This window comes from Gilbertella persicaria (assembly GCF_025201335.1).
Source record: "Gilbertella persicaria strain CBS 190.32 chromosome Unknown B0P05scaffold_26, whole genome shotgun sequence".
Classification (NCBI taxonomy): domain Eukaryota; kingdom Fungi; phylum Mucoromycota; class Mucoromycetes; order Mucorales; family Choanephoraceae; genus Gilbertella; species Gilbertella persicaria.
In genome coordinates, this window is record NW_026251987.1 from 95,374 (window position 1) to 119,326 (window position 23,953).

Below are 23,953 nucleotides of genomic sequence, written 5' to 3' on the forward strand. Positions count from 1 at the left end.
GTATTCACCACCTGAAGGAATCTCTGGCAAAACAAGTTGTGATACACCTTGCATTAATAACTTTTCTGTCAAATCATACTCTTTCGCGCCATCATTATAACTCTGTACAGGTTGAATACGCAAAATTAATTTCACAGGTCGAACTAGAAAGAAAATGTGTCAATAATAATATGTAGAGTAGGCACACATACCCTGTCGATTGGCAATGGTTACATTCATATGTACAAAAGTATTCACTTGGCAAGCAAATTGTCGATGTCCCATTGTTTTGGCTCCTTCTTGTTGTGTCATATCTACAATAAATTCAATATCCTGTCTCTTCAATACGCTTAGTTGTAAGCTTGTCAATCTGAGTGAAGGTCGCAAATTGATGATACCACTGCGTTTAGAGGTAGGACATCGCCAATGTGCTTTGATACGTGCAAGTAACTGTTCCCTATACCAAAACATCTGTAGATGTGCACGCTCTTGTTCCGGTGCCATTTTAGGTGCTTGAGATACGACAAACTGCTTGTTGGGCTCAAAGCTTGGAATAGGCTGTAAGCGTTCTTCTGAAGTTAAGAATAGCTTTTTAAGAGGGAGTACCATTCTAAACCAAGGCATGAACAAGTGGATGATTTATGCATCACTTTACCTTTTCGTTAATGCAGGCTGAATTGTTACTGTAGATTTCAATAGGCTTGCCTTCTCTTCTTTTCCTTCTGTTGTGTTATCAATCGTGAATTCAATGTCAAAAGGAATTGTCCAAGTATTTCTGACATCTAATGTCAATAAACAATAAGGGTTTTTATCATTATCATCATTGGCTTGTTGTGTAATGACTAACAGTTGCTCTACAGGCTGCTCTGTAGATTGCATATGGTTCATATCGAGTTTTTCGATTTTATCTACTGCATAATTCAGTTGATCTTCAGTGACCATCATATTGTCGCGAAGGTAGAGTACATCCCAATTCAATGGTTCCAGATTTTGATAGACTGTGATCATAACTGGCAAATAGAGTTGTCTGGTATATAATGTAGCTGGCAATTCTTGATCAAATTTACTTGCTTTTTTTGTTTGGTCTTTAATGGCTCTATCTAAATAGCCATAATCTACATGAATAGCTCCACCTGTGCTATACGAATGATAAATAAGAAGAATACAGCCTTGTACACACTTACCATCCTTGTTTGCCATAGATATTCACAATGATTTGTGTACGCTCCCCAGGAGGGAGGTTGATTCGTTTACCAATCTGACTACTGTCTGGTTTGGATCCTTCCCAAGAAAACACAGGTGTTCCTTTTGTATAGAGCTCAATTTCATACTGTTCTTCACTAGGTAATTCTGGATTGATTTGCTTTGGGTGAAGTGTGGTCGAATCTGTAAAGGACAAAGTCAAGAAATCAACTGGAATATTACCAATGTTTTCTACATCAATTGTAATATGCTTCATCTCGCCTTCAAAAAGCATGACAGCACCATGTAAAAGCGAAGTGGATTTGATTTTAAGTAAGGGTTGATCTTCAATCACATTCAGTGTGAGCTGTTGTTCTACTTTTTCATTAGATGTTGTATTCTCTATGCCTGAAGACTTGCATAAGGCTTGAAGGCCACTACCATTGTCTATATTAGTACAGCGCTTGTTAATACCGTACTTACGTGTATTTAAATCGTTCTGATTCTTTGGATTGCTGAACAATGTCTTTACTATTCTTGGGCTGCTCTACTTTTTTCGTTTCCTGCTTTTCATTCAAGAATTCTTGTTCTGCAAACCCAGTAATTTTGATAATACAACCTCTAATCACAAGCAAGCCAGTCTCTAGTGGCGTACCCATCAATCTGACGACCAATGTATCATTGGCAGGAATAGTAGCTGCAGTCGGAACAGCAGAAAACTCGATTCCCGAAGTACTGTGCTCAACATGAGTCATTTTGGTCAATATACATACTCTATTTACCTCAATACAATATTACTTAACTCAAGGTCAAATCCAAACGGATTTGTCAACATGGCCTTGAATTCACATGCTTCATCCTTGATCAAGTTGATTTGAGGCTATTGCAAGATTTAGTTTTATATATATATATATATATATATATATTTACCTTGTCGTCTTTCTTTTTAGCAAATGGATTATAGATGAAAGGGTCACCAGAGTTAGTTCGATCTTCTTTAGAGGCTGCAATAGCCTTAGCAATCAATAATGGGTGCTGATAAATGGCTTTACGTGGTATAGGTGGAATAGGCTGAATAGATTTAACAATGTTGAATCCCCAGTAATTCACGCTGTTGTCTACTTGGCCTGATCTTTTACTAATGTTCACAATTCGTTGGATAGAAGAAGCCAACCGAATTTGCTCTTCTTTAGAGATATGTTGATACAAGTTTTTCAATAGTACAGTCGTATAATAGAGCATGGAAGCATGGTCTATAGTCAGCTATAAGTCATTTTGATCAATAAAATACGATTCTTTTACCTTGAATGGCTTCTGAAATAACAATGCATTCTCTCAAGATGTCAATCTGTAAAGCAGCCCAACCAAATCCAACTGTATCATTCTTCTTTGTTATATCTTTTGTCTTTTCTTGTCCATCAAATCGATTCTGGATCATTTGTAGTGCACCGCCATCATGGACATTGCTTTCTATAGTGACATGTTTAATACCATCTTGTTTTTAACCTTTCTCTTTACCTCCAATGCCATAGACTTCACAAATACGCTTCAATACCTCTAGAATACCATCATCTCCTTTCGTCATGTTCTTCTTGGACACACTTGCCATAGTGGCTCTTCCTTGAATCAACAAGGGAATCATTCGGTTCAAAGTTTCGTACATATACCAAGCTGCTTTTCGATGATAACCTATGGTGGACAGAATCGAAGACATCTGTGTCATGATGTTGATCTGATCCATCATGTTCATGTTGTGCATATCCATCGTCCACAGTTTAGATACCCAATTGGCAATCGTGAAGCGAGCAATTCCACTCCCTTTATACTTTACTAATTCAGCCATGGATATAAATCTAGTCTCTCTTGTTACTTGCAAAGTAGGTGATTGAACAATTCGAGTCAATAAACTATCATTCCAACCACCGTTCAAAAAGACAGACATCAAAAAGCGAGCAATCTTGAGACAAGATTCAGCCAATACAAGTTTAGGAATAGGAATATTGGTGGTTGAATTGACCTTGATATAGCTTTGTACAAGGTCTTCATAGAGCTGCGTGATCTCAGTGACCAAGGTAGTTTCTGGTTTGACTATGGTTGAAGGTGTAGGGTCTTCTTCGTTCTGGATAGACTGCCTCGATACAATATGCTTTTTTTTTATTGGATATAGAATGAGTACCATAGATGCATTTTGCTATACTTACACCAACATCCGTATGAAGATAAGCCATTAATATCATGGTACAAGCCAACCCTTCTTTTGCACTACCTAACCACAAATAATCAGATGAACTTTGCGTCATATCAATGGCCTCTTGATAACTAAAGAAAGTATCAGTACCATTGTCGCTGTGTTCATTTGAATACTTACTGCTTCATGGCATCAGGCAACCTTCCTGCCAGTAAATAGAAATCAGCAAACAGTTTCTTAATTCTTCCAGGTGTACGTTGAATAGTACGGTTTATATCACTAGATGAGTTCAATGAACCTGTAAATGTAGTTGATCTAGAAAGAGAAGGTTTAGGTGTAGGTGGTGAATTAGCAGCATTGATGGTGCTTTTACGGTTATTAGCAGCACTGGTGGATGCTCGTTTTAAGAACGAAGCTGAAACAGACCCTGTGGGCGTAGGTCCAGGCGAAGGAGGAGAAGGAGGAGTCATGCTAACAGAAGGTTGAGGTTGTAACAGAGGCATGAATCCCATAGGAATAGGCGACTCAAGCATTTTTAATTTCTCAATACGATCTGCCTAATAAGGGGAAATCAGTGAGCTGGTAACAAAGAAATGCAAGACTTACAATAGAGGCAAATTGATCCAGAATTTCGCTTGCAAAATCACATATCATTGTACTCATATAAAAAGACATGTTACCAACATTAGGAATCATAATAAGCCCTTTAGTGTCATCTGGTTGATTTTCATTTGGATCAAAAGCAAAGCACCGAGTGGCTACTGCAGTAGGATACTGTTGATTAAGATTAGCCCATCAAAATCATAAAAAAAAAGTTGTTGTTTTTTTTTTTTACCTGTCCAAGCATATCATGAAATTTCTTGTATCCTTCACTAAGATCTTTATCCTTCCATTCTTGGCAATCCATAATACCAATCACCTAATCGAATTCTAAGTGTACCTGAAAAATTTATGGGTTTTAACTTACACCAAAAATGCGTCGGTGAGGCTGAAAATCCTCGAGATGACTATGATCTCGGTCGTATTTTGTGACAAACTGAAAGTGCATCTGTCCTTCTTGAAATACTTGGCTGCTAAACCTGGCTAATGTAATGGTCATGCGATTGGTTAATATGGCTATAGCTTACCATTAGCACCTTTATGAAGGTTTGGCGTGACATCCCCTAAACGAACAAGGCTGAATTTTCGAACAAGTTCAACGTGGCTCCAGAATTTAGACTTTTTAATAGGCGATACAGGGATAAGTAAGACGCGTACTCGGCAAGATGAAGTAATGTCGAGTGCAAGCTCCATTCTATAAGACAAAAAAAAAGGGAGAGAGAGACAGAGAAAGTGTGTTATGCTTTATACCACATTAAGGTAAAATTTACCGGACCATGAAGAAAATTCCGCTGTCAGAGGCATGAAAAGGAAGTGCTGGAGTTTGAAAAACCGTTCTGCAGATTTAGCTTTCTCCCTCACGCGTCTTTTTTTATATATATATACATGAAGCTTATTGGTTTAACGGGAGGAATTGCCACAGGTGATAACAATAAACCATAGCCCATGAACTCATTAGTGCCTAGGCAAATCAACAGTATCTCGTTTATTAACAGAACAACATATACCCATTATCGACGCAGACAAGATTGCAAGAGATGTTGTTGCACCAGGCAGAAAAGCCAACCAGCTTATTCGACAACACTTTGGTGATGAAGTCTTCTTGCCTGATGGCCATATCGATAGACCTAAGCTAGGACAGATTATCTTTCAAGACCCCGAGAAGCGCAAGATATTAAATAGGTGCACACATCCCTATGTGCGACTGGAGATGGTCAAGCAAGCCTTGTTGTATTGGATAAAAGGAGCTGATGTTGTTGTTTTTGATGTGCCTTTATTGATAGAAAGTAAACTGGATCGATTTATGAGTACCAATGTCGTTGTATTCTGGTAAGATAGATAGTCAGCTTATAAACCATATTTACACTGCATCTAGTTCAGATGCACTTCAGTTACAAAGACTAAGAAAAAGAGACAACTTGACAGAAGAACAAGCGTTGCAACGGATGAAATCACAAATGCCTTTGGCTGAAAAAGTCGAAAAGGCAGATATTATACTGGACAATTCAAGCGATATCCGTCAGTTGGAAATACAAGTCAAGAACATGATTCACAAGATCAAACCGTCCACACTCACTTGGTTCTTTGAATATGCAGGCCCACCTATGGTCATTGGTGCTGTCTCTATTCTTGCTCGTCAATACGGTGCTGCTCTTTGGCAAGCAATGAGTGATAGTATTGCTAGCCTTAAATAAAAAGGGATTTTATTTTCTAATGTACAAGGTAAATTCATAATCAATATCTTTATGTGTTTGAATGCCTTTTGGTACAGCCTGTTCAACATAGTCTTCTAATGCTTGATGGCTTGCTTCATAAAAGACTTGTTTATCAATGACAGGGAAAAAAGTATCACATTCAACTTTGGATGTAATGCGTGTCAACAGAATATGAGAACACGCTGGGTGACGAATAGCCAAGCTATACATCTGTGCACCTCCAATCACAAAGACGCGTGCATGATGAGCTGGATCTACTGCTACTAATGCTTTTTCAAACGAATTCACAAGTAATGTCGTCTTTCTCGTAGTCTCATCCAATCCCCTACAGCTCAATCAACACATGGTCACTTTTATGGTTGCTTACAAGTCATAGTTTGTGTTTCTGGAAACAACAATATTCAATCGGTTGTCTAAAGGTCTAAATCGAGCAGGAATAGACTCCCAAGTGACTCTGCCCATAATCACGACATTTTGACCGTGTTCTGAACTAGGCACATGGGATGTGGCGTGTTTAAAGAATGCCATGTCTTTTGGGAGTCTCCAAGGCAAGTTGCCATGGACACCAATCCCAAGTTCTTCTGTAGCAGCGACGATAAGCGCAATGGACTTCATTAGAGAAAAGGAGAACAAGTGTATCGCAACATGTCCAAAAAAGGAAAATGTGACTATTCAGTGGCTTTCTTTCAATTTTCATGCCAGGGCATCCTTTATCTTTTTTTTTTTTTTTTATTTGTCTCGAATAAAACGATGATTGGATTGAAGGGTACACTGAATGTCATTGACAACTCTGGTGCTATTATTGCAGAATGCATTCGTGTCATGAGTGGAGCTCGTTTCGCGAGAGCAGGTAAGAAAAAGAGGTCATACGAAATAGTATGTATAATACAGGATAGGTGATGAAATTGTATGTGTTGTTAAACGTGCTCGACCCATCAATCCTAACATTGCAGGTACTCAAGCTGCAGCTCAAAAAGTGAAAAAGGGTGATGTACGCCATGCACTTGTGGTGCGTACTAAGAAAGAAATGTCTCGACCTGATGGCCGTACCATTCGCTTTGATGACAATGCTTGTATTTTATTAAACAACAAAAAAGAACCTCTTGGCACCCGTGTGTTGGGTGTAGTTTCTGCTGAATTAAGAACAAAGAACTGGATGAAGGCAGTTTCACTTGCACCAAGAATTGTATAATAATAATAATAAAAAGTCTTTTTATGTATGAACAACAAGTAAGAGACGACAGAGTCTTTCAACCAAGGCAAGGTGGATAGGGAAACAATTGTTGTTGGAAGGCATGACATTTACAAACGATAAAGCATGGTATTTCTTGATAATATCTCTGAGTGTGCTGTAAGCAGAATGACTTGTTTGATTATAGACCAAATGTACCTATACATAATAAATATACATATTACTTCCTTTCTTTTTTTTACCTCCAATATCACAGGATTACAGTTAAAGAGTTCACTGTTTGGATTTTCAGTTGTGGGCGGTGTATGAATCATATAACCACTGGCCAAGGGTATCATCCAATCTTCTATTTCTGATATTGGATCCATGTGTAATATTCCGAGTGACATACGCTCTCGTCTGTTGGAATAGGCTACACGGTGATTAAGTAACAATGCCTTGGTATGTCCATTTTCAATGACGTCCGAGAACATCTTTTTGTTGCTGGTTGTGTTCATCATGCCCGGTGTATTGATCTCTGGTAAGATATCATGTAATACAGGATCAAATGTACTTGCATTCACTGACAGTGTGGATTCAATGTCCATACTAACAATGGCCACTTGTTCTTCTGAGAGACAAGAGATCCATGATTTCAGTTCCTCTTCAAACAACAAGCCCATCTTGGCAATCACAAAGGTCCATGTAAATCCAGTGCGTTTTGATACTTGCTTAGTACGAGACCATGCTTCTTCAAACACATTACTGTATTGCTGACTATCCAGAATAGCAAACTCGACTAATTCACCATGACTGTCTGTCCATACAACCACCATCCATCGTCTATCAAAACTAAATGTGTAGCCTAAATGTAATACCTGTTGACTTTCAAGAATAGTAGGGAATGCGCTGATAGCCTTTTTCAGTTTAAACTGAATTTGAGCAGGAGCAGGTTTAGACAGAATGAAGGGAGGTGTATAGATATCGGTGACTGAATTTTCTTGTTGTCGATTAATGACAGTGTGGCATTTGCTGTAGACTGAAAAAGCTATTTCCTTCATACCAAATTTAAGGCAGCCACCAAATGAAGTAGACCTTAGTAAATGTTCAATTGGCATCAATTGAAGCACAAGCCGAGTAGGAGACGTGTTTCCTCGGTGCATCATGGATGTATGATAGACTTGTACAAGTTGGCTAAAGCATCGACTAAGATCCAGATGAGAGCCAAGATGAGAAGCAGGATTGACCATATAAATCACAACATGAGTGTTTTCATTCAAGTGAGAGAGTGCAGCACCTAACTGTTGACATTCTACCATATAACTCCGTACTTGCCTTTGGTCCATGGATTCATGTTCATGAGCTGGTAAGAGTGGTACAGGCACAAGTCCTCTTTTGTACTGGTTCAAATTGCCCGGGTGATGTGCGCCTAATTGGCATGTCTCATACAGTGTACTGAGCCCCTTAAAGAAATGTGTAACATGCGATTCAATCGTATCGTTTTTAGGGTACAAGACGAAATAATTGATATGCTTCTTGTTAGAGTAAGGTTCTAGTCGTAGTTTCTCCCAAAACATAATGAGTTTACAAGTTCCTTCAAGAAATTCTTCTTGCCTACTGACAGTAATATTGGGTGGTTGAAGTACGTCAAGGTTGGGTTCGGCTGGTCTACGCTTCTTGACTTGATATTTACCATATTTTGAATGTGCTTGATTTGTTTCTGGAGTTTTATAAATATAAGTACAGAGACAGATTTCATGATTTTCTTACCTGATAGATCATAGTATTGCTGTACATTCAAAGGGCCTTTTACAGTGACTGAAGAAGGTATAGGCAATTGGTCCAGACACATAGCATCTAATGTATGCTTTCTTTGCTGTTGTTGATGAAATATATCACTCAAAACATGTTTAAAATGTTGAATCATGAAATCAACATCACTAGGCGTAGATGGAATATGAATAGCGTCACCATGAAAGCGTTGTAACAAGTTTCTTCTTCTGGCAATCACTATTTGAGCTGATTCTCCTTCGTTGGCTTCAAATCCATTTGAAGACATGGCTTCAATATTACCCGAGAAAGGATAACCACCCATCACTGCTTGTTGGCATAGATAATCCAATGCTTCTGCTTGTTCATATACGTCTACTGTTGAATCCAATCGAATGACACTACTGACAACTGAACGAGCAAAAGGACTATCATAGTCCATGAATACTTGATCTAGCTTAACAGCTTTGTTGGAAGAAGAGATAGTCATACATTGCTGTATATACTTGTCTTGAGCATGATTTAAAGCACTCAAAATTCTGTTTGTTTTGCTTGCATCGTCTTCGCTCTCCATATCGACAGACGTACTATCTGAATAAACAGAATCATCGCCATCATCACCATCATCATCATCATCATCACCATCATCATCATCACTACTACTACTACTACCACTGCTATCATCACTACTGCTACTGCTGCTGTTACTGTTACTGCTATTGCTGTTGGTGTTATCATTGGTATTGTTGTTATTGTTACTACTGCCATTGCCCATCGCATGCATCTTATCTTCGTTCTCCATAGTGGGTACAATCGTAGTAGTTGTGTTCTCCAATGATTTGTTCTCTTTATCAATGGTGTCTAGCAATAATTTACTTGATTTCCTTCTACCACCTTTCTTTCTTGTGCGTAAGATGGGTATATAGTCTGGTCTGTATTCTTCACTGGGTTTTCTGGTTTTCAAGATAAGTTCATTTGTGTGCGGCGTATAGGTAAATTTTCCACCTTGTGTATATTTAGCATCATTGACCATAAAATCAAATTTGACAGGTGCAAACTGAGATGGCACATATATATCAGACTGTTGCTCTATAGGTGATATTTCCTTGGGAGGCTCTTCTAATGTAGGCATCAGTTTGTCCTCAAATTCGCACATCAAGTCCATTTCATCTTTGACTAAATTCTCTGTAGGCAATAAGAGTGTGTTTGATTCCAGCATGTTTGTGTCCATCATTTGTGTATTAGTAGTCTCGAAGAAATTGAAATCTTCTTCTGTTACACCAAAATCAAAATTATCAAGATCATTCATGCCATCGTCTGTCCATCTATTGGTGTCCAATACCATATTATCCACATCCATATCCTCAACCATACCAAAACTATCTAATGCTAACTGAGTAGTATCTTCTTGTTGTTGTTGTTGTTGTTGTTGTTGTTGTTGTTGTTGCTGTTGTTGTTGTTGTTGTTGTTGTTGTAGTGATGGTAGCTGTTGTTGTTGTTGTGGCAGTGGTGGTAGTGGTAGTGATGGTGGTGGTAAAGAAAGTTGTTCATTATATTGAAGAATAGGTGTTTGTATCATTGGATATTCAACCATATCATTCTCTTGTGTTGGTAAACCAAAATGTGTCATGGCAAATTCAGCCAAAGACAATGGCTGAGTTGACTTGTTATTACGATAAGAATACATGGACACATCCTCTTCTTGACCAGAAGAAGGCGTAGATATAGGGTTCATATGCACAGCTGAACCTGGTGTCGCTACGGATTTGGTGGCCATTAAAGGGCTCGATATCACTGGCTCACTCATGGCTTTTTGTAAAAGGCCTGCACCTGTCGTATTTGACCCATTCTCTTGAGAGAGAGTGTCCAACACAACAGTAGTAGCTGTATCTCTAGGACACCTATATTCCCAAAAATTTGAGATGTGCTCACTCCACGTCCAACGACGCCATCGATCTCCTAAATCCTCTGAAAATCCCTGATTAAAGCTAGACAATCCATGCATACCAGCCATGGCAGTAGGTGACATCTTGTTGGATGAAGGCAGAAACACAAGTGCTGTAGGGTAATAGAATGGATCTTCATTGGCTGAACGCTTAAGTGCTATGACATTCGGCAAATGAGGCAAACACAAGTGTTCATAAGGAATGTCAAACAGGTTGGACCATTGTTTTAGTACTGTCTCTTCTGTCTGTTGTGGTATGCCATGATGCGATCCAATCCAGACTGTTTCCCCTGAAGGACTGATGATGACTATAATGCATTGCGTTAATTATTTGGACCATATTGAGCAAAATTCACCTTTTCTTCCTCGGGCTCGTATTGTTTGTGCTGTCATGGGCCGTATTTGTATGCGACGTGTATTAGGCTGAAATATTAGATTAGTGCTGGCTAAATAAATAGTATAGGAACAACATAGCATAGAGCTGGTTGCTTTTAGTAAGCTGGTTGGATTTGTGTCTACAATCACGTCTTTATCTGAATCAGGAAATAGATAGAATTCACCTAAAGGAAATGCACCTTTCCTTTTCATTTGACTAGACAAAACATTGAGTATTTAAACATAAGTGCCTTATCGCTTACAGTTGAATCAAGTTACGTATAGAACGTATAAACAGTTTGTATTCTTCAGAGACAGTGACAGGTACACTTGTACTGGATTGTGCTGAAGAAGCACCAGGAGACGCGGTGGGGGATTGTATTTTAGAATAAGCATTTTCCCAAGTAAACGAGCCCACCCTTATTTCTATTGGTATAGTGAGTAATGATACATATGTATTGTTAGTACCTTCAAGAGCATATAGATCATCATTCGCGTCTATCTTCCCAGTGTGCCTTTCATCAAACCAAAAGACCCACAGTTCTAATCCATCTGCTGACGGTTGCCATAAGGCAGGTATACTCATCGTGACTAAATCGCGATATGCTTTCAATATAACAAGATCATGCTTATCTGGTTTATTCTTTAAGTAATCGACAAGTTGAGATCGATCACAGTGTTGACTATAGACTCTATACCGTATTTGCGATACACCACTCTGTTTTTTGTTAAGTCATATTTCTCTGTAATCATGGTCTTACCACAACGAGAATGTTTGTTAAACTTGAATCAGTAAGCATGTAGTTAAATGTTCATGGATTTGTTTATATTGTTATTTGACAGAAAGGAACAATTATATCTGCAGCAATGTTATATATGGTTCATGAGGTGCACATAGCCACTTGTACCTCTTTTTTTTTTGCAGAATAAAGATGACGTGGGCTTTTTCTTTTTTAATAAAGACAACGAATTCTTGAGGTTGAATGATCTATTTTCAGTCACTCTTTCCATTGCCTTTTCAGCATGTGGATGACCATAAAAGAGGAGAAAAAAGTTGATTGAATAAGGTACACATGCATTCTTTATCAGATCAATTTCTCTGCATGGAAAATTTACTTATCAAATGGTAATAGAAACAAAGAGCTATCAAATGATGTGGATATTAAGGCATTGTTCTATGTATTCATCTCCTTTTTTAAGTTGCTATTTTGGTCTACAAAAGCTATTCACTGACTTCTTATTGGAAACATTTTATTCATTCTGAAAATTGACCATTTTTGTATGAATATATTCATTTTGAAGATATAATTGTAATGAGCTTTAAAGTATACCGATGCCTTAGTTTTGTAAGCATATCGTTTCTGTTTTTGTCTTGTTGGATAATTGCTTGGAGATTTCTTCATCTACTACCCAAAAATGGGTTGTTCTTACACAAAATTGTTTGTTTTGTAAGAGTCATTACTATGAACGGTTGCCCATCAAAGAATGGCTTGTGATTGAAAGTATACATCTTTTTCTGAAGCCTTTGATCCTATCTTCTTATAGAAAATGCAATGGCGTTTCTGAAGCTTTTGTTTTAGCAGGGCCTCATGCAAGCTTACTATTAAGACAAGAAAGAGTACTGTGGAATGAAATAAAAAAAGTTGACATGCTTTAAAGCTTAGCGTAAGTGGAGTGTCCCTAAAAAAAACCTGAATTTAAAGTAGTATTCTCATGTCAAGAAATTTAGAAATTCAAGAGAAATGATGGACTAGAAGTGTCTAAAAACGAAGAGCTATAAAAAAAATGTATTGATAGAGTTGGTAGATATAGACAAGTCGCATCTAACGGTATAAAAGACGCAACATGTCGAATATCAAGATAGTGAGATATCTTACAAAAACGTATTTTCTGTTTTTGAGCTGTAGCGTACACTTTTGATAGTATTTTTTGCAAAACTAACGTCTTGAGTTTATTTTTTAGACCTAGAAAAGCGGCTCGTACTAAGGTATGATATGCCTACAATGTCTTTATTGACCGCCAATCTCAAAGAGTGAAAAGTGAAGAATCCGTAAAGGGGGATCATAAGACCAAAATGACGTTCTTTGATGTATGCTCAAACATAGGAAACTCAAAAGGGAATTAGAAGGCAGAAATGATGGTTTGTTTTGAAACTCCTCCCCCCCCCCCCACTCGTGCCTGCAGCGGGCTGCCAATCCGCTGCCAATACTATTATTATGCTAATAAATTGTTTGCTACATATATTCCAGAAATAAAGATTGTTTATGTTGAAGATATAGTTAAAGAGATCCAGATTATGCTTTAAGGTTGTATAATAAGCTTGATGCTCGAAAAAGGCATAAATTGAGGATCAAAAGCATATTAGAGGTGTAATATGCCAGATAGAGTCAAAATCTACTTAATAACCACATATTATGTATGATTCTAATTTGTGTCTTTGACATATTAATATTCGTCCGTATTTTCTTTAATTTTATGCGTATAAAGTGGCATGAAAATATCGTTATGCACAAACAGAATGACGTTCGGAGATTGAAAATAAAGTCGTTTGAAGAATCCAAAATCGAGCGCTTGTTTAGAAACACATAGAAAAAATAGACCTTCTATTAGTAGAATATTGAATGAATGTCGAAGAACATATTTAGAGTTTTATGCTCCTCAAGTACTATTTTTCTAGTACAACTCTAAAACCAGAACTATTTTCAAGAACTCTAGAATTTAGCCCTTATTTCAAATACTCAACCTTGTTGATAGCTGCATTACTTTTTCTAAAAAGGCAGAAAGAAGCTTAAATTGAAGATTGAAAATATTGACCATGAGTAATTGTCCATAAAAAAAATCAATTTTGGCCAGTTTGGGCATGTCGCTTTTTCTAATCTAAAATGACTGCTAAAGCACCCTATATGTTGGTAGACATTGCTTATAGATGTTTGGTAGGCCTGTATATTCAAAAAAGTGCTTTGCGTTCTTTTTATGTGAAAATTTTTTAATGGAAAAAGTGAGACACAATGCCCTCTGTATGATTTAATAAAGTCAATATATAGAAGCAAAAATAGAGAAAACCGAAAGCCTCCCTTGTCTTTTATGCTGTTTATGACTGCCAGCTTGAAGAATTATATAAACTTGGTTTATAATGAACGTTTCCAATATTTTTACCACTCTCCTTCATGGAAAATAATAATTGCTCTGTACATCAAATTACCAAGTGAGTCATATTTGTAACTTTATTAAAAAATTTCGGTGCCTTATGATGACATTCGTAGTTTTTTTTTTTTTTTTTTTTTTCAAGGGAATACGCTTCCTTTTTCCGGGTTTTTTTTTCTAAAAAAAAAAAAAAAAAAAAAAAAAAGATTGAAACCAAAAAAAGGAAAAAAATCATCTCGATATTCTAAATCTACATTTAGAGAAATGCATCACAAACAAATACAAAAAGAATTTTTGTGATGGAATTTGTTTCGGTTCATGAGTCTATCAATCTACTTCCTATTCTAGTATTTTTAGAATTGCCCGTGAAATTAATTATATCCCCGTGTGTGTTTTTAAACTTTAATAAAGAAAGTTATTCATATAAATTTGCTTTCTAGTTGTGATACAAACCAGCGGAATCGCGGATAAGGATATTAGGCTGGTCAGACAGTAGGAGCTCATTTATATTTGATAACCTGTACTTCCAAAGAGCTGCATGCAGAATGTAGCATATATTAATATTTTTGCCATGAGTTTATATTACCTAACAATGATCAGCGGTTTTACTATACATTTTAGCTGACAAAGTCAACTGTAGCACATCATTCTGGTATGAAAAATTTTCGTATTTAGAGGAATTGCGACTCTCAAATTGATGTTGTACATCTCTTTATGCGTTATCTATTGCAAAGTAATTCTCATGCTAAAATAATATAGAGAAGAGAAAAAGAAAGAGATGCCTATGAATTCCGCTGACGTGTAACGTGTTGACCCAACACAAGAAAAGTTTATTCATTTTGTAAGCTGCTCTTAAGGCACTCATAATCCCTCATCTATCTTGTAAGATATTTCTTCCCCAACACCAATTGTATGTTATGTTAACAAAAAAAAAGAGGCCCAACCTGTTTTAGAAAACAAATATAACCAGGAACCAAAAAAAAAAAAAAAAAAAAAAAAAAAAAAAAAAGAAAAAGGACAAAGAGCTAAAATCAAGAAGTTTAAAAAAGTATAATGGGAAAATTGCTCTTGATCTTTGTGTATGTGAGTATGTGTGTGCGCCATTTGATTCCAACAAATGATATTACTTGACACTAAACTTTATTTGCTTGTGATCGACATCCGTACCTTCTTTTTTTGGCTCAAATAAGTGATACATCTTTGAACTACGCTGTAAAACGTCATACAGATATTCTTTATATAGAGTAGGTCTATGTGTAGATGCATACATTTGTTGTTAACAAGACTAGAAAAAGTGAAAATGTATAGCTTTTTTTTTAATATAGTCTATTGAGAAAGAATAATATAAATGATAAAAGAAAAAAGAGAGACCTAATAATGACCAGCAAAATAGTAATAATAACGATATATATGTATGTATATATAAAAATGGAATAAAACGCATTACTGCTTCAAAGTGTATCCTACTAGATCCATTTGAGAAGTTTCACCATCGTCTATGATATGTTCATCATCATGAAAATCTTGGTAGGGTTTGTTGGTATAATACTCTGAATCTTGAAAGGGAATACCAGAGGGTGACACCTTCATTTGAGCCACCTGTTGTTTATCAGATGAATTATTATGAGGTGATTGGTGATTGTTGTGTTTTTGGAACACTTTCTGGTATTGAAGTTGCTGTAATTTTAATTCATCAAATGCGTTATGGCTCAGTGTTCCTTGGATACCATTTTGATTGTTATTACTGGCAGTAGCAGAATATTCTTGTGCAGAAAAATTGGAGTATGTCACAAACTGAGGTGTTTGACTGATTGATTTTTCAGCACTGGAAGTCTTGAGGCCAAGATCAGCATTATCGTCTACTTTTGGACTAGAGAGTAAAAAGTTAGCATACATGTGTTTCTATAAATACTCTAACCTACTTGAAAATAATAGCAATCTCGACGCCCATAGTAGCAACTGCACCTAAAAAGTTCCACACAGCGCCTAGAACAACAGATCCAACTAAGTTGACTACAATAATTTCACGCAGAATGCCAAAGATTAATAAGAACACAGCAAACATCATCAAACAGATAGTAATAATGGTCACGACAGCACGAATTTTGAAGATACCAGTTTGAACAGAAATGTAACGAGGACCTGAAGTATTGAATTTCTTGAGATGTTCTCGCAAAATACCGATCAGACGAACACCTGCAAACATGACAGCTACAGCAAGACTTGAACAGTGTACAAACCACATGATGTACAACAATCGAGTAAACAACTGGGCAAGATGTAGGTCTCGTTCAGCGAGAATACCAGCAGCGAGTGCCATGACATTGTTAACAATAAAAGGAGCAAGGAAGATGCTACCGCCGATAAAGTCAACAAGTCTTGGTGATGGTAGCCAGCTATTAGCAAGTACTCGATGACTCTATAAATTGTTATTAGTTTTGCTGTTTATAGTATTAAATTATTTGTACTCACATCTGAAAGCGTCTGGGCAATACCAATAAGATACAAGGCAAAAGAACCAAATCCGAATTGCCAAGGGAATTCATATAAAACTAAAAATTCAGTTAGTACATGCTATTTAGTATCAATATGGACATATACATGAACGTGAAATCATATCAGGACAAATGTCAGTAATCAGCACAGTACTTGAGATCAATCGTACTATTGGTCTATGTAAGCATGTATATAGAGAGAGAATGTGATACCTTACAAAGATTAAATATGATAATAAATAGAAGCATACAGTCAATAGGTTTTGGACGAAAACAACCCTTTGATAGGTTAATGTCAAATAATCGATGGCCTTTAAAGACCACTCTGTGTGTCAATAAAACGATGCCTAAAATCGTATTAGATAATCATAATCACTATTGTTATTGTTGTTATTTTACCAAGCAACACTGTGATTCCAGATAAGCCAATATGAATTCCATGTATAATTGTCATGGGCTTACTCTCCACACAATCTTGAAGTGTTAGACGCCAGTCACAATGACAGACACCATCCTTGCAAACTCTTGCTAATGTTTCCAAGTCATGTTGTTGGACACTCATTTAAAGAAAAGAAGATGTGAGAGAGAGAGAGATAGAAAAAGAGAAAGAAAATGAAAAAGAAGAGAAAAAGGTAAAAAAGGGCTCAAGAAAATGATGATAGAAATCAACAAAGGTTTCACAATAGTATCTTTTTTTCCTCTTTAGCAAAACCATAGCTTACTGTGTAGCTATTTTCTTTATCAGTTGTTCCGTTTTAATAGGAAATTCAATTTTCTGCGCACTCGAGATTATGTTGATCCAATCCATTCAGGCTGTTTGGTGAAGCATAAACCAAGAATATTCCAGCTCTTCGTTATTGAATGACCGCTACTTTAGATATGTGTTCATAGAAATTACGTTGTACTAAGTAAATTAGGCTCGAAGAGATAGGCTCTACCGAGATTTACTGGTTATTAGCTTACGCATAAAAAGTATTGTGTTATGCCTAAAAAAGTGACTGGTTCCTATACTTTTTTGAGCTACCTTACTCTGTTTCGTCTTTATTTTGCTTTATCATTAAAAGAGATAATTTTTTCCCGCTTTTTTTTTCGAGCTAATAAAAAGAAAATGAGGTACACAAAACAAAATTACGTTGTACTTGTATGTTCCTTCTCTTCCCTTTTTTTTGATATCGTGGCAAATCGAATAACGTTTAACCAAATTTGATTATTTCATTCAAATGGTCGAATCCACTAGAACACTTTGTGAAAATTGAACTGAGTTTATTAGTTAGCCACAATAAGCTATTTGTATACAAGTTATAATCAGGATTTGTAATGCGATATACACATATGTATGTACACATGTGTATGTGCACACACGTATCTAAGCCTACACGTTTTACAATAGAAAATTTTCATTATTATGATCATTGTTCATCAAGCACTGCTTTAAATAGGATTGAAGAGGAGCTTCTTTTTGAATATATTGGCGGTTTTGTAATCTTACTTGGCATCGTCTACAGTATTTTCGGAAAGTATTCGTGCACTAATAATTTTTCGTTTCGTGCAATAAAAATAAATAAATCGTGCGGACTTGGAAAACAATTTCGAGCAAAAAAATTAAAGTCATGGTGCAAAAGTAGTTTTTACTTAGTGCAATTTTATATTCTACGTAGTTGAAAATGAGTAACTTTGTTTATGAAGATGGAAACGGAAACCTAACAAATGAGAATGAAGAAGAGCATCTTGAGTTTGCAATGGAAGTGGATGACGAAGCTTACCCCTTAGGAGATGTTACAGATTTCGCAATGTACACTGATCTCAAGCCTCCTGAAAAAGCAGCCAAAGATGTTGTTATGAAGACTGAAAGCAACACCACAAACCCTATTGCGGGAGATGTTGGTGGGATTTCTAAGAAGACCTATCGGAAGTACAAACCTGAGGACAAGAGTAACTTCTTTCACTTAGTGTATGAAAAGAATATGAGTGTCCGAGGTGCTGCTAAACAGCTTGGTATACCACCAACGACAGCACAAACATGGTTCAAGCAAGGAGAGGCGAGCTTGGAAAAGGACAGTGAGGTCGCTATGGAAAGGACTGTAGATGGTAAGCGGAAGCTTGGAAGACCTGCAATCCTCAATGATGCTCATAAGGAGTGTCTGATTGAAGCTATTGATGAAAGGCCTGAAATGGTCTTGGAAGAGATGATGGAGTGTCTTACGAGTAGCTTTGAGGATCTGAAGATCTCAAAGACTGCTTTGTATGAGTTTGTCACTACAAAGTGCAATCTCAGCTTCAAGCGAGCAAAGCTTTATTCAGTTGAGCGAAATTCTCCTGAGAAAATTGAAGCTAGATATCAATGAGTGAAACACTGGGAAGAGACTGACATGGATTATATGAGCAACTGCGTTTTTATTGATGAATCTGCATTCCATATCAACTTGAAGCGCTCTTATGGTTGGTCTAAAAAAGGTGATCCTGCCATTGTCACAGTCCCAAAGACAAGAGCAAAGACCACGACTATTCTTGGTGCTATATCTGCTCACGGTGTTGTCAATATCAAGATCAAACAGCCCAAGGTAGCGGAGCCCGCAAAGAAAAGAAAGTTGACAGGAAAAAACTCAACTGTCGCAAACAAGGGCAAAGGAGGAACAGTGACTGGCCATTACTTCAACTTTATTGCTAGTAGCTTGGATATTTTGGATCGTCACGAGATCTTCAAGGATAGCTATATAGTCATGGATAATGCGCCTATCCATACGCACCAAGACATAAGAAAGTATATAGAAAGCAGAGGATATGGCTGCGTCTACCTTCCTCCATATTCACCAACCCTTAACCCTATTGAAGAATTTTGGGCTGTTTGCAAGAGCAAGGTCAAAAGAGAGAAACTTTTGAAAGAGGAAACACTCACCTCCAGAATAACAGACGCCTGTAACAAAGTCCTTTTGAGCGACTTGAAGGGGTTCTGTAGACATTCTATGTCTATGTTTGATGATTGTTTGAACAGAAAGCCAATCTAATAAACATTAATTTCGTGCACCATGCATGAATTTTTTGACCCAACTCTTTTTCTACTTTTGCACCATGACTTTAATTTTTTTGCTCGAAATTGTTTTCCAAGTCCGCACGATTTATTTATTTTTATTGCACGAAACGAAAAATTATTAGTGCACGAATACTTTCCGAAAATACTGTATATTGTCCCGTATTTATTTAGTCATACCGTTTTTTTTTAAGAAAAAAAGGCAGATCACATTAGATCTGAATAGCAATTCAAAAAAGCAGAGTCTTTAATGATGTAATGACACTAAAATCGTAAGTCAGGAATCAGAAAATACAAAGCGCTTGAGTTCTTTCTTTGACTCAAAGATGAGTATGCGAAAAGGATAAACCCTTAAAGAGCCAATTAAAAGATAGATTGAGTGTTGATGTATTAAACTATTAAGCGCATCATTGGTGCTGTTGCTGACAGACAATCTACTAGCACATGTTTGCTTACGCTCAAGGACAGTAATAAAGAACAAGGGAGATAAGAAATGAAAAGTCTTAATGATAAAATGCCTTCGTTTGGTAGACAGAACCTGTCAATATAGGAAACCCAATTCATGCGCATCAGTAAAAACATCATGAAAGTACTACAATAATCTTTATAGATTTCCCGGTATTGAGAAACGTATCCGTTAAGAATTGCTTTTTGAAGCCAAGATCAACCTATGGAAAAAAAAAGAGAGAGAATGTTTATTTCAACATAAGGTGTCCTTCTTTGTATATGACACTTTTCGAACTAATAAATTTGTCATAAGAAGCAATCATACTCTCCAGATATTTTGAATTTGATCAGATCAATTCTCAAAGGATAAACAGGATTTGAATGATAGATTTGCTACAATAATGATGATTTATTTGTTGCTATTAATGCAAGAAGTTTTTGTTTTCGAAACGCAGAATACTGTTCAAGCAAGCTTTCCTTTCAAATAATGACTATTCCTTCCCTCATTTGTAATGTTGACAGCCTATACACTAAGTTTTTTTTTTTTTTTTTTTTTTTTTTTTTTTTTTTTTTTTTTTTTTTTTTTTTTAATTTCTAGGGTCTTATTGCTTCGATGAAAATCATACTCGAGCTATTTGAAAGAGACTCTCACAAGAAGAGTAATGCTATTGACATAAATCTCAGCCATTATGCTGTCATTAATGATATAATAATAAGAATAGAATAGAGCACCCTTATTTATGCTTATAGAAGATGGCAAGCGGCCTTCACCGAGTGTAGCTATGACATACAGGTTATTTCAAACATGGGGTATTGTTTGAAACTATATCAATCAATTCTCCTCTTTTATAGTGTCTGTTTATTTGTTTATATGTCATGCGATTCCCCAGATAGGCTGTGTCATTCATCATGAGTTGCCCCAAATACTAAAGGAGGCGAAATCTTATGGTTTTTATTATTCTAATTGTCGATCAAACTATCGTCATTTTATCTCTTCTTCTTGCTTAGAGAAAAAGTCCGCACAATTTAATTAAAAAAAAGCTCATTGAGTTTGAAAAGATAAGTGAAGAGTAGCCTAGTTTCTTCATCTTCAAGGCACACTTGAGTAGGCTACAAAAAAGGTATAAGTTCTTGTTGAAAGGGAAAATAAAAAGAATTCCTTACACAGAAAGTAAATAAACAGAAGGGATAATAAGAGCAACAAGGTTGTACAATACATTTATTGTATTTCATCTTTGCTCTTTATTTGGCAATACATACTTTTTTAAAATAACTTAGGGAGTTTTTTTTTCTTTTTCTTTTTCTTTTTCTTCTTTTTTTTTTGTGTATAGATTGTATTTTGTTGTATTTACATGTTGTGTATATATATTTCTACTATTATTTTAAATTAATTCATGCTTAGACAATTAAACAATTTATCAAAATTTACTACTTCTTCCATAAAATATGCTGCTAATAACACTGCTGCAGTCTTGATAAGTCTAAGTGCTTCTTCAAAAGACGACTCCACTGTTCCTTCACCTCAACTACTTGCTTATTGGATTAGTGAGACACAAAGGGGCTTGGTAAGACATACTTTATTTAACATGGATAGCTCATATGTTTTTTTGAAAAAACAAGGACGCTTTTTTTAACGACGACTTCGAGTTGGCAAACACTATTTTCCTTCAACATCATCAAGAATCACCATTTCACGCAGTTGGGTTTGCACTTGTTGCTTATGTGGAAGCCATGCTTGGTTTTGAATCAGATAAAATCCAAATAGCACTTGATCGAATTGCAGCAGCAGAAATCTTGGCAAGGCAGTTTTCTAAAAAAGCGCGAAAAAGAACTTGGAGCAGTAACAAATCAACACAGAAAAAACAACATCATGAAGAAGACCCCATCACGTTTGTCTCGTTCGATCATCCTACCAACACAAAATCCTCGCATCGGTCGAGTGCACCAGAGATTCAATACGATTTATTGGCTACCAGCTGTATGCTCATGTCCTCCACTATCCAATTCTTGAGAAACAGCTGGTTTGAATACATGAAAGCAGCCTATAAACTTCGGAAAGCCTACAAACTATACGAACAAATGTTTGAATCGATCACAGGCCAAAAGGCTTCAGAATATGCTTCTCATCTAAAAAAGTCGAAACAGCAAAAACCATCTTTTGAGGCGTCATCCTTGACGACCCTGTTGACAAATTCACCTCAGATACGTGCTTCTTGGACAGAGAGACGACTCAGTTTGATTCATATACCCACCGAAAGTCCCGATACACATCGAGCCTCATCCTCACCTACCCTTGTCGTAGATCCCACCCATAAATCGAGACCATTATCCACCGTCAGGAGTTCGTTTGATGCAATAGATACATCGTATCTGGTGATCGACAATGCCATTGAAAGTGGCGTCTTTTTTGGTATTGGGTTGTTTAGCTTGATCTTTTCGTTACTTCCGCCTCGAGGTAAGCTTATTTAACACCACTTTCATTGTACTCATAACAAGTAGTGAACAAAATCCTCAACACACTTGGATTTCATTCGTCTCGTCCGTTTGCATTGGATTTACTCCTCAGATCATTTAGAAGTCAAGGCCTTTATTCGTCGTTATCAGCACTTTCGTTACTTGCGTATTATACCAACTTGTCTCTGTTTATCCATCCCAAGTTATTACCCAATTCGCTCAGCCTCGAAACTGCAAGACATACTCTGGATCAAATGAAACTGACTTTTCCTCAAGGAAAAATTTGGAAATTGCTCGAAGGAAAATTATGTAAAATGGAAGGCAAGACAAGACGTGGCGTAGAAATATTACGGGATGCTAGGCGTAGAGAGAACACGCGTGTGGATCTAGTGATGTCTAGTAACAGCAATAGTAGTTATCATTATCAACAACAAAAGAACAAGAAAAAATCAGCATCCACAAGCCTTGAATTAGTTCAACTTCAAGCATTAGCTGTCTATGAGATGGGATGGTAAGAAAGAAAGCAATAAAAAAAAGGGAGAGATGGCTCACCTCCTCTTCTTTTCCTTTTTAGGGGCCAAATATTTCTGGGTGATTATTTTCAGGCAGCAGAGACCTTCTTTCGTCTAGAGAGTATGAACAATTGGTCTCGAGCATTTTATCACTATATTGCTACCTGTTGTATGTTTGCTGACGAAGAATACGAAAAATCTGCTTTGGAGTTCATGCAAATACCAGGTATTCTTAAACGCAAAAGACATTTGGGCGGTCGTCTATTACCCAATGAGATCTTTGCAGAACGAAAAATCAAGCATTGGAAATCCAAAAACAAAGGCCAGTGCTTGGATGGACCTGATCTGAAGCGCGTTGTCGTGGCTCATCCACTATGGGAGTTGATTTATTTATGGAATGGATTCTCTCAGTTGGATCAAGAGACACTGACAGTCATGAAACAGACGATTGAAACAACACTGGTTACGATATCCAAACAAGACATTGGTAATGACTTACCATTACTTTATCTGTTGCTGGGTGTAAGTGTACGAGAGTTGGGCGATATGGACCTGGCGGACTATTATTTACGTCAAGCCATTCTTTCTGATGATGGTACAAGTGAAGATTGCTGGGTTATTCCTCATGTATTGTATGAAATGGCCTGTTTGTGTTGTTTTCAAATGATGCAGCCATCTATGACAAAACTGCAACAAAAAAAGCTTTATAAAGAAGCACATGAATGGATCACCAAGTCAGAAAAACATTTGCAACACCGCCAACAACAACAACAACAACAACAACAACAACAACAGCAGCAGCAGCAGCAACAACAACAACAAAGTCAACCACCTCAATACGATACTTCAGTAACTTCAGACAATACAGGTGATTCTGATTGGGATAGTCGATTGCATGTGCGTTGTCAACTGTTGATTGAAAAACTAGATGACTTTCTCTAAATCTAA

General features: G+C 36.8%; 8 protein-coding genes across 8 annotated transcripts; 4 read left to right on the forward strand and 4 right to left on the reverse strand.

Moving 5' to 3' along the window:
- Positions 1 to 159: 159 nt before the first annotated feature.
- Positions 160 to 4,642, reverse strand: B0P05DRAFT_472601 (TRAPP II complex; the record flags this gene model as incomplete). Its single annotated transcript, XM_051574691.1, has 14 exons — positions 160 to 589; positions 635 to 1,117; positions 1,164 to 1,598; positions 1,645 to 1,896; positions 1,944 to 2,041; positions 2,092 to 2,414; positions 2,464 to 2,655; positions 2,764 to 3,307; positions 3,363 to 3,480; positions 3,530 to 3,906; positions 3,956 to 4,123; positions 4,185 to 4,268; positions 4,317 to 4,432; positions 4,477 to 4,642. 14 exons carry the CDS (start codon positions 4,640 to 4,642, stop codon positions 160 to 162), a joined length of 3,786 nt encoding a protein of 1,261 aa, XP_051433631.1.
- A 155-nt stretch (positions 4,643 to 4,797) lies between these two features.
- B0P05DRAFT_546549 (dephospho-CoA kinase) lies at positions 4,798 to 5,627 on the forward strand. Its single transcript, XM_051578767.1, has 2 exons — positions 4,798 to 4,871; positions 4,915 to 5,627. The coding sequence occupies exons 1-2, from the start codon at positions 4,835 to 4,837 to the stop codon at positions 5,280 to 5,282; spliced, it is 405 nt and encodes a 134-aa protein (XP_051433632.1). The 5' UTR covers positions 4,798 to 4,834; the 3' UTR covers positions 5,283 to 5,627.
- On the reverse strand, positions 5,628 to 6,366 carry B0P05DRAFT_546550 (dihydrofolate reductase). Its single transcript, XM_051578768.1, has 2 exons — positions 6,032 to 6,366; positions 5,628 to 5,989 (listed from the first exon to the last, which is right to left on the reverse strand). The coding sequence occupies exons 1-2, from the start codon at positions 6,277 to 6,279 to the stop codon at positions 5,653 to 5,655; spliced, it is 585 nt and encodes a 194-aa protein (XP_051433633.1). The 5' UTR covers positions 6,280 to 6,366; the 3' UTR covers positions 5,628 to 5,652.
- Positions 6,367 to 6,414: 48 nt separating this feature from the next.
- On the forward strand, positions 6,415 to 6,856 carry B0P05DRAFT_579927 (50S ribosomal protein L14; the record flags this gene model as incomplete). The annotated part of the gene is made up of 2 exons (XM_051581975.1): positions 6,415 to 6,514; positions 6,561 to 6,856. The coding sequence occupies 2 exons, from the start codon at positions 6,415 to 6,417 to the stop codon at positions 6,854 to 6,856; spliced, it is 396 nt and encodes a 131-aa protein (XP_051433634.1).
- Positions 6,857 to 6,877: 21 nt separating this feature from the next.
- On the reverse strand, positions 6,878 to 11,511 carry B0P05DRAFT_472602 (mediator complex subunit 13 C-terminal-domain-containing protein; the record flags this gene model as incomplete). The annotated part of the gene is made up of 8 exons (XM_051574692.1): positions 6,878 to 7,054; positions 7,099 to 8,555; positions 8,606 to 8,653; positions 8,777 to 9,166; positions 9,248 to 10,858; positions 10,907 to 11,142; positions 11,189 to 11,351; positions 11,394 to 11,511. The coding sequence occupies 8 exons, from the start codon at positions 11,509 to 11,511 to the stop codon at positions 6,878 to 6,880; spliced, it is 4,200 nt and encodes a 1,399-aa protein (XP_051433635.1).
- A 3,853-nt stretch (positions 11,512 to 15,364) lies between these two features.
- On the reverse strand, positions 15,365 to 17,218 carry B0P05DRAFT_546558 (uncharacterized protein). The gene is made up of 6 exons (XM_051578769.1): positions 16,964 to 17,218; positions 16,783 to 16,911; positions 16,671 to 16,733; positions 16,542 to 16,621; positions 15,992 to 16,488; positions 15,365 to 15,939 (listed from the first exon to the last, which is right to left on the reverse strand). Exons 1-6 carry the CDS (start codon positions 17,124 to 17,126, stop codon positions 15,513 to 15,515), a joined length of 1,359 nt encoding a protein of 452 aa, XP_051433636.1. The 5' UTR covers positions 17,127 to 17,218; the 3' UTR covers positions 15,365 to 15,512.
- Positions 17,219 to 17,325: 107 nt separating this feature from the next.
- Positions 17,326 to 18,136, forward strand: B0P05DRAFT_546560 (uncharacterized protein). Its single transcript, XM_051578770.1, has one exon. The coding sequence runs from the start codon at positions 17,547 to 17,549 to the stop codon at positions 17,769 to 17,771; it is 225 nt and encodes a 74-aa protein (XP_051433637.1). The 5' UTR covers positions 17,326 to 17,546; the 3' UTR covers positions 17,772 to 18,136.
- A 3,297-nt stretch (positions 18,137 to 21,433) lies between these two features.
- On the forward strand, positions 21,434 to 23,947 carry B0P05DRAFT_588250 (uncharacterized protein; the record flags this gene model as incomplete). The annotated part of the gene is made up of 4 exons (XM_051582648.1): positions 21,434 to 21,604; positions 21,660 to 22,494; positions 22,539 to 23,004; positions 23,068 to 23,947. 4 exons carry the CDS (start codon positions 21,434 to 21,436, stop codon positions 23,945 to 23,947), a joined length of 2,352 nt encoding a protein of 783 aa, XP_051433638.1.
- Between the last annotated feature and the right edge of the window lie 6 nt (positions 23,948 to 23,953).

Bases quoted from the DNA above. Each gene is read 5' to 3' on its own strand.
- B0P05DRAFT_546560 (XM_051578770.1), top strand. From the start codon at position 17,547: ATGCCTAAAAAAGTGACTGGTTCCTATACTTTTTTGAGCTACCTTACT.
- B0P05DRAFT_546558 (XM_051578769.1), bottom strand. From the start codon at position 17,126: ATGAGTGTCCAACAACATGACTTGGAAACATTAGCAAGAGTTTGCAAG. The intron at 16,622-16,670 runs GTATATGTCCAT...CTGAATTTTTAG, and splicing joins TGATATGATTTCACGTTCAT to TTTTATATGAATTCCCTTGG. The intron at 16,489-16,541 runs GTGAGTACAAAT...AACAATTTATAG, and splicing joins TTGCCCAGACGCTTTCAGAT to AGTCATCGAGTACTTGCTAA.
- B0P05DRAFT_546549 (XM_051578767.1), top strand. From the start codon at position 4,835: ATGAAGCTTATTGGTTTAACGGGAGGAATTGCCACAG. The intron at 4,872-4,914 runs GTGATAACAATA...ATTAGTGCCTAG, and splicing joins AACGGGAGGAATTGCCACAG to GCAAATCAACAGTATCTCGT.
- B0P05DRAFT_546550 (XM_051578768.1), bottom strand. From the start codon at position 6,279: ATGAAGTCCATTGCGCTTATCGTCGCTGCTACAGAAGAACTTGGGATT. The intron at 5,990-6,031 runs GTAAGCAACCAT...ATTGAGCTGTAG, and splicing joins AGAAACACAAACTATGACTT to GGGATTGGATGAGACTACGA.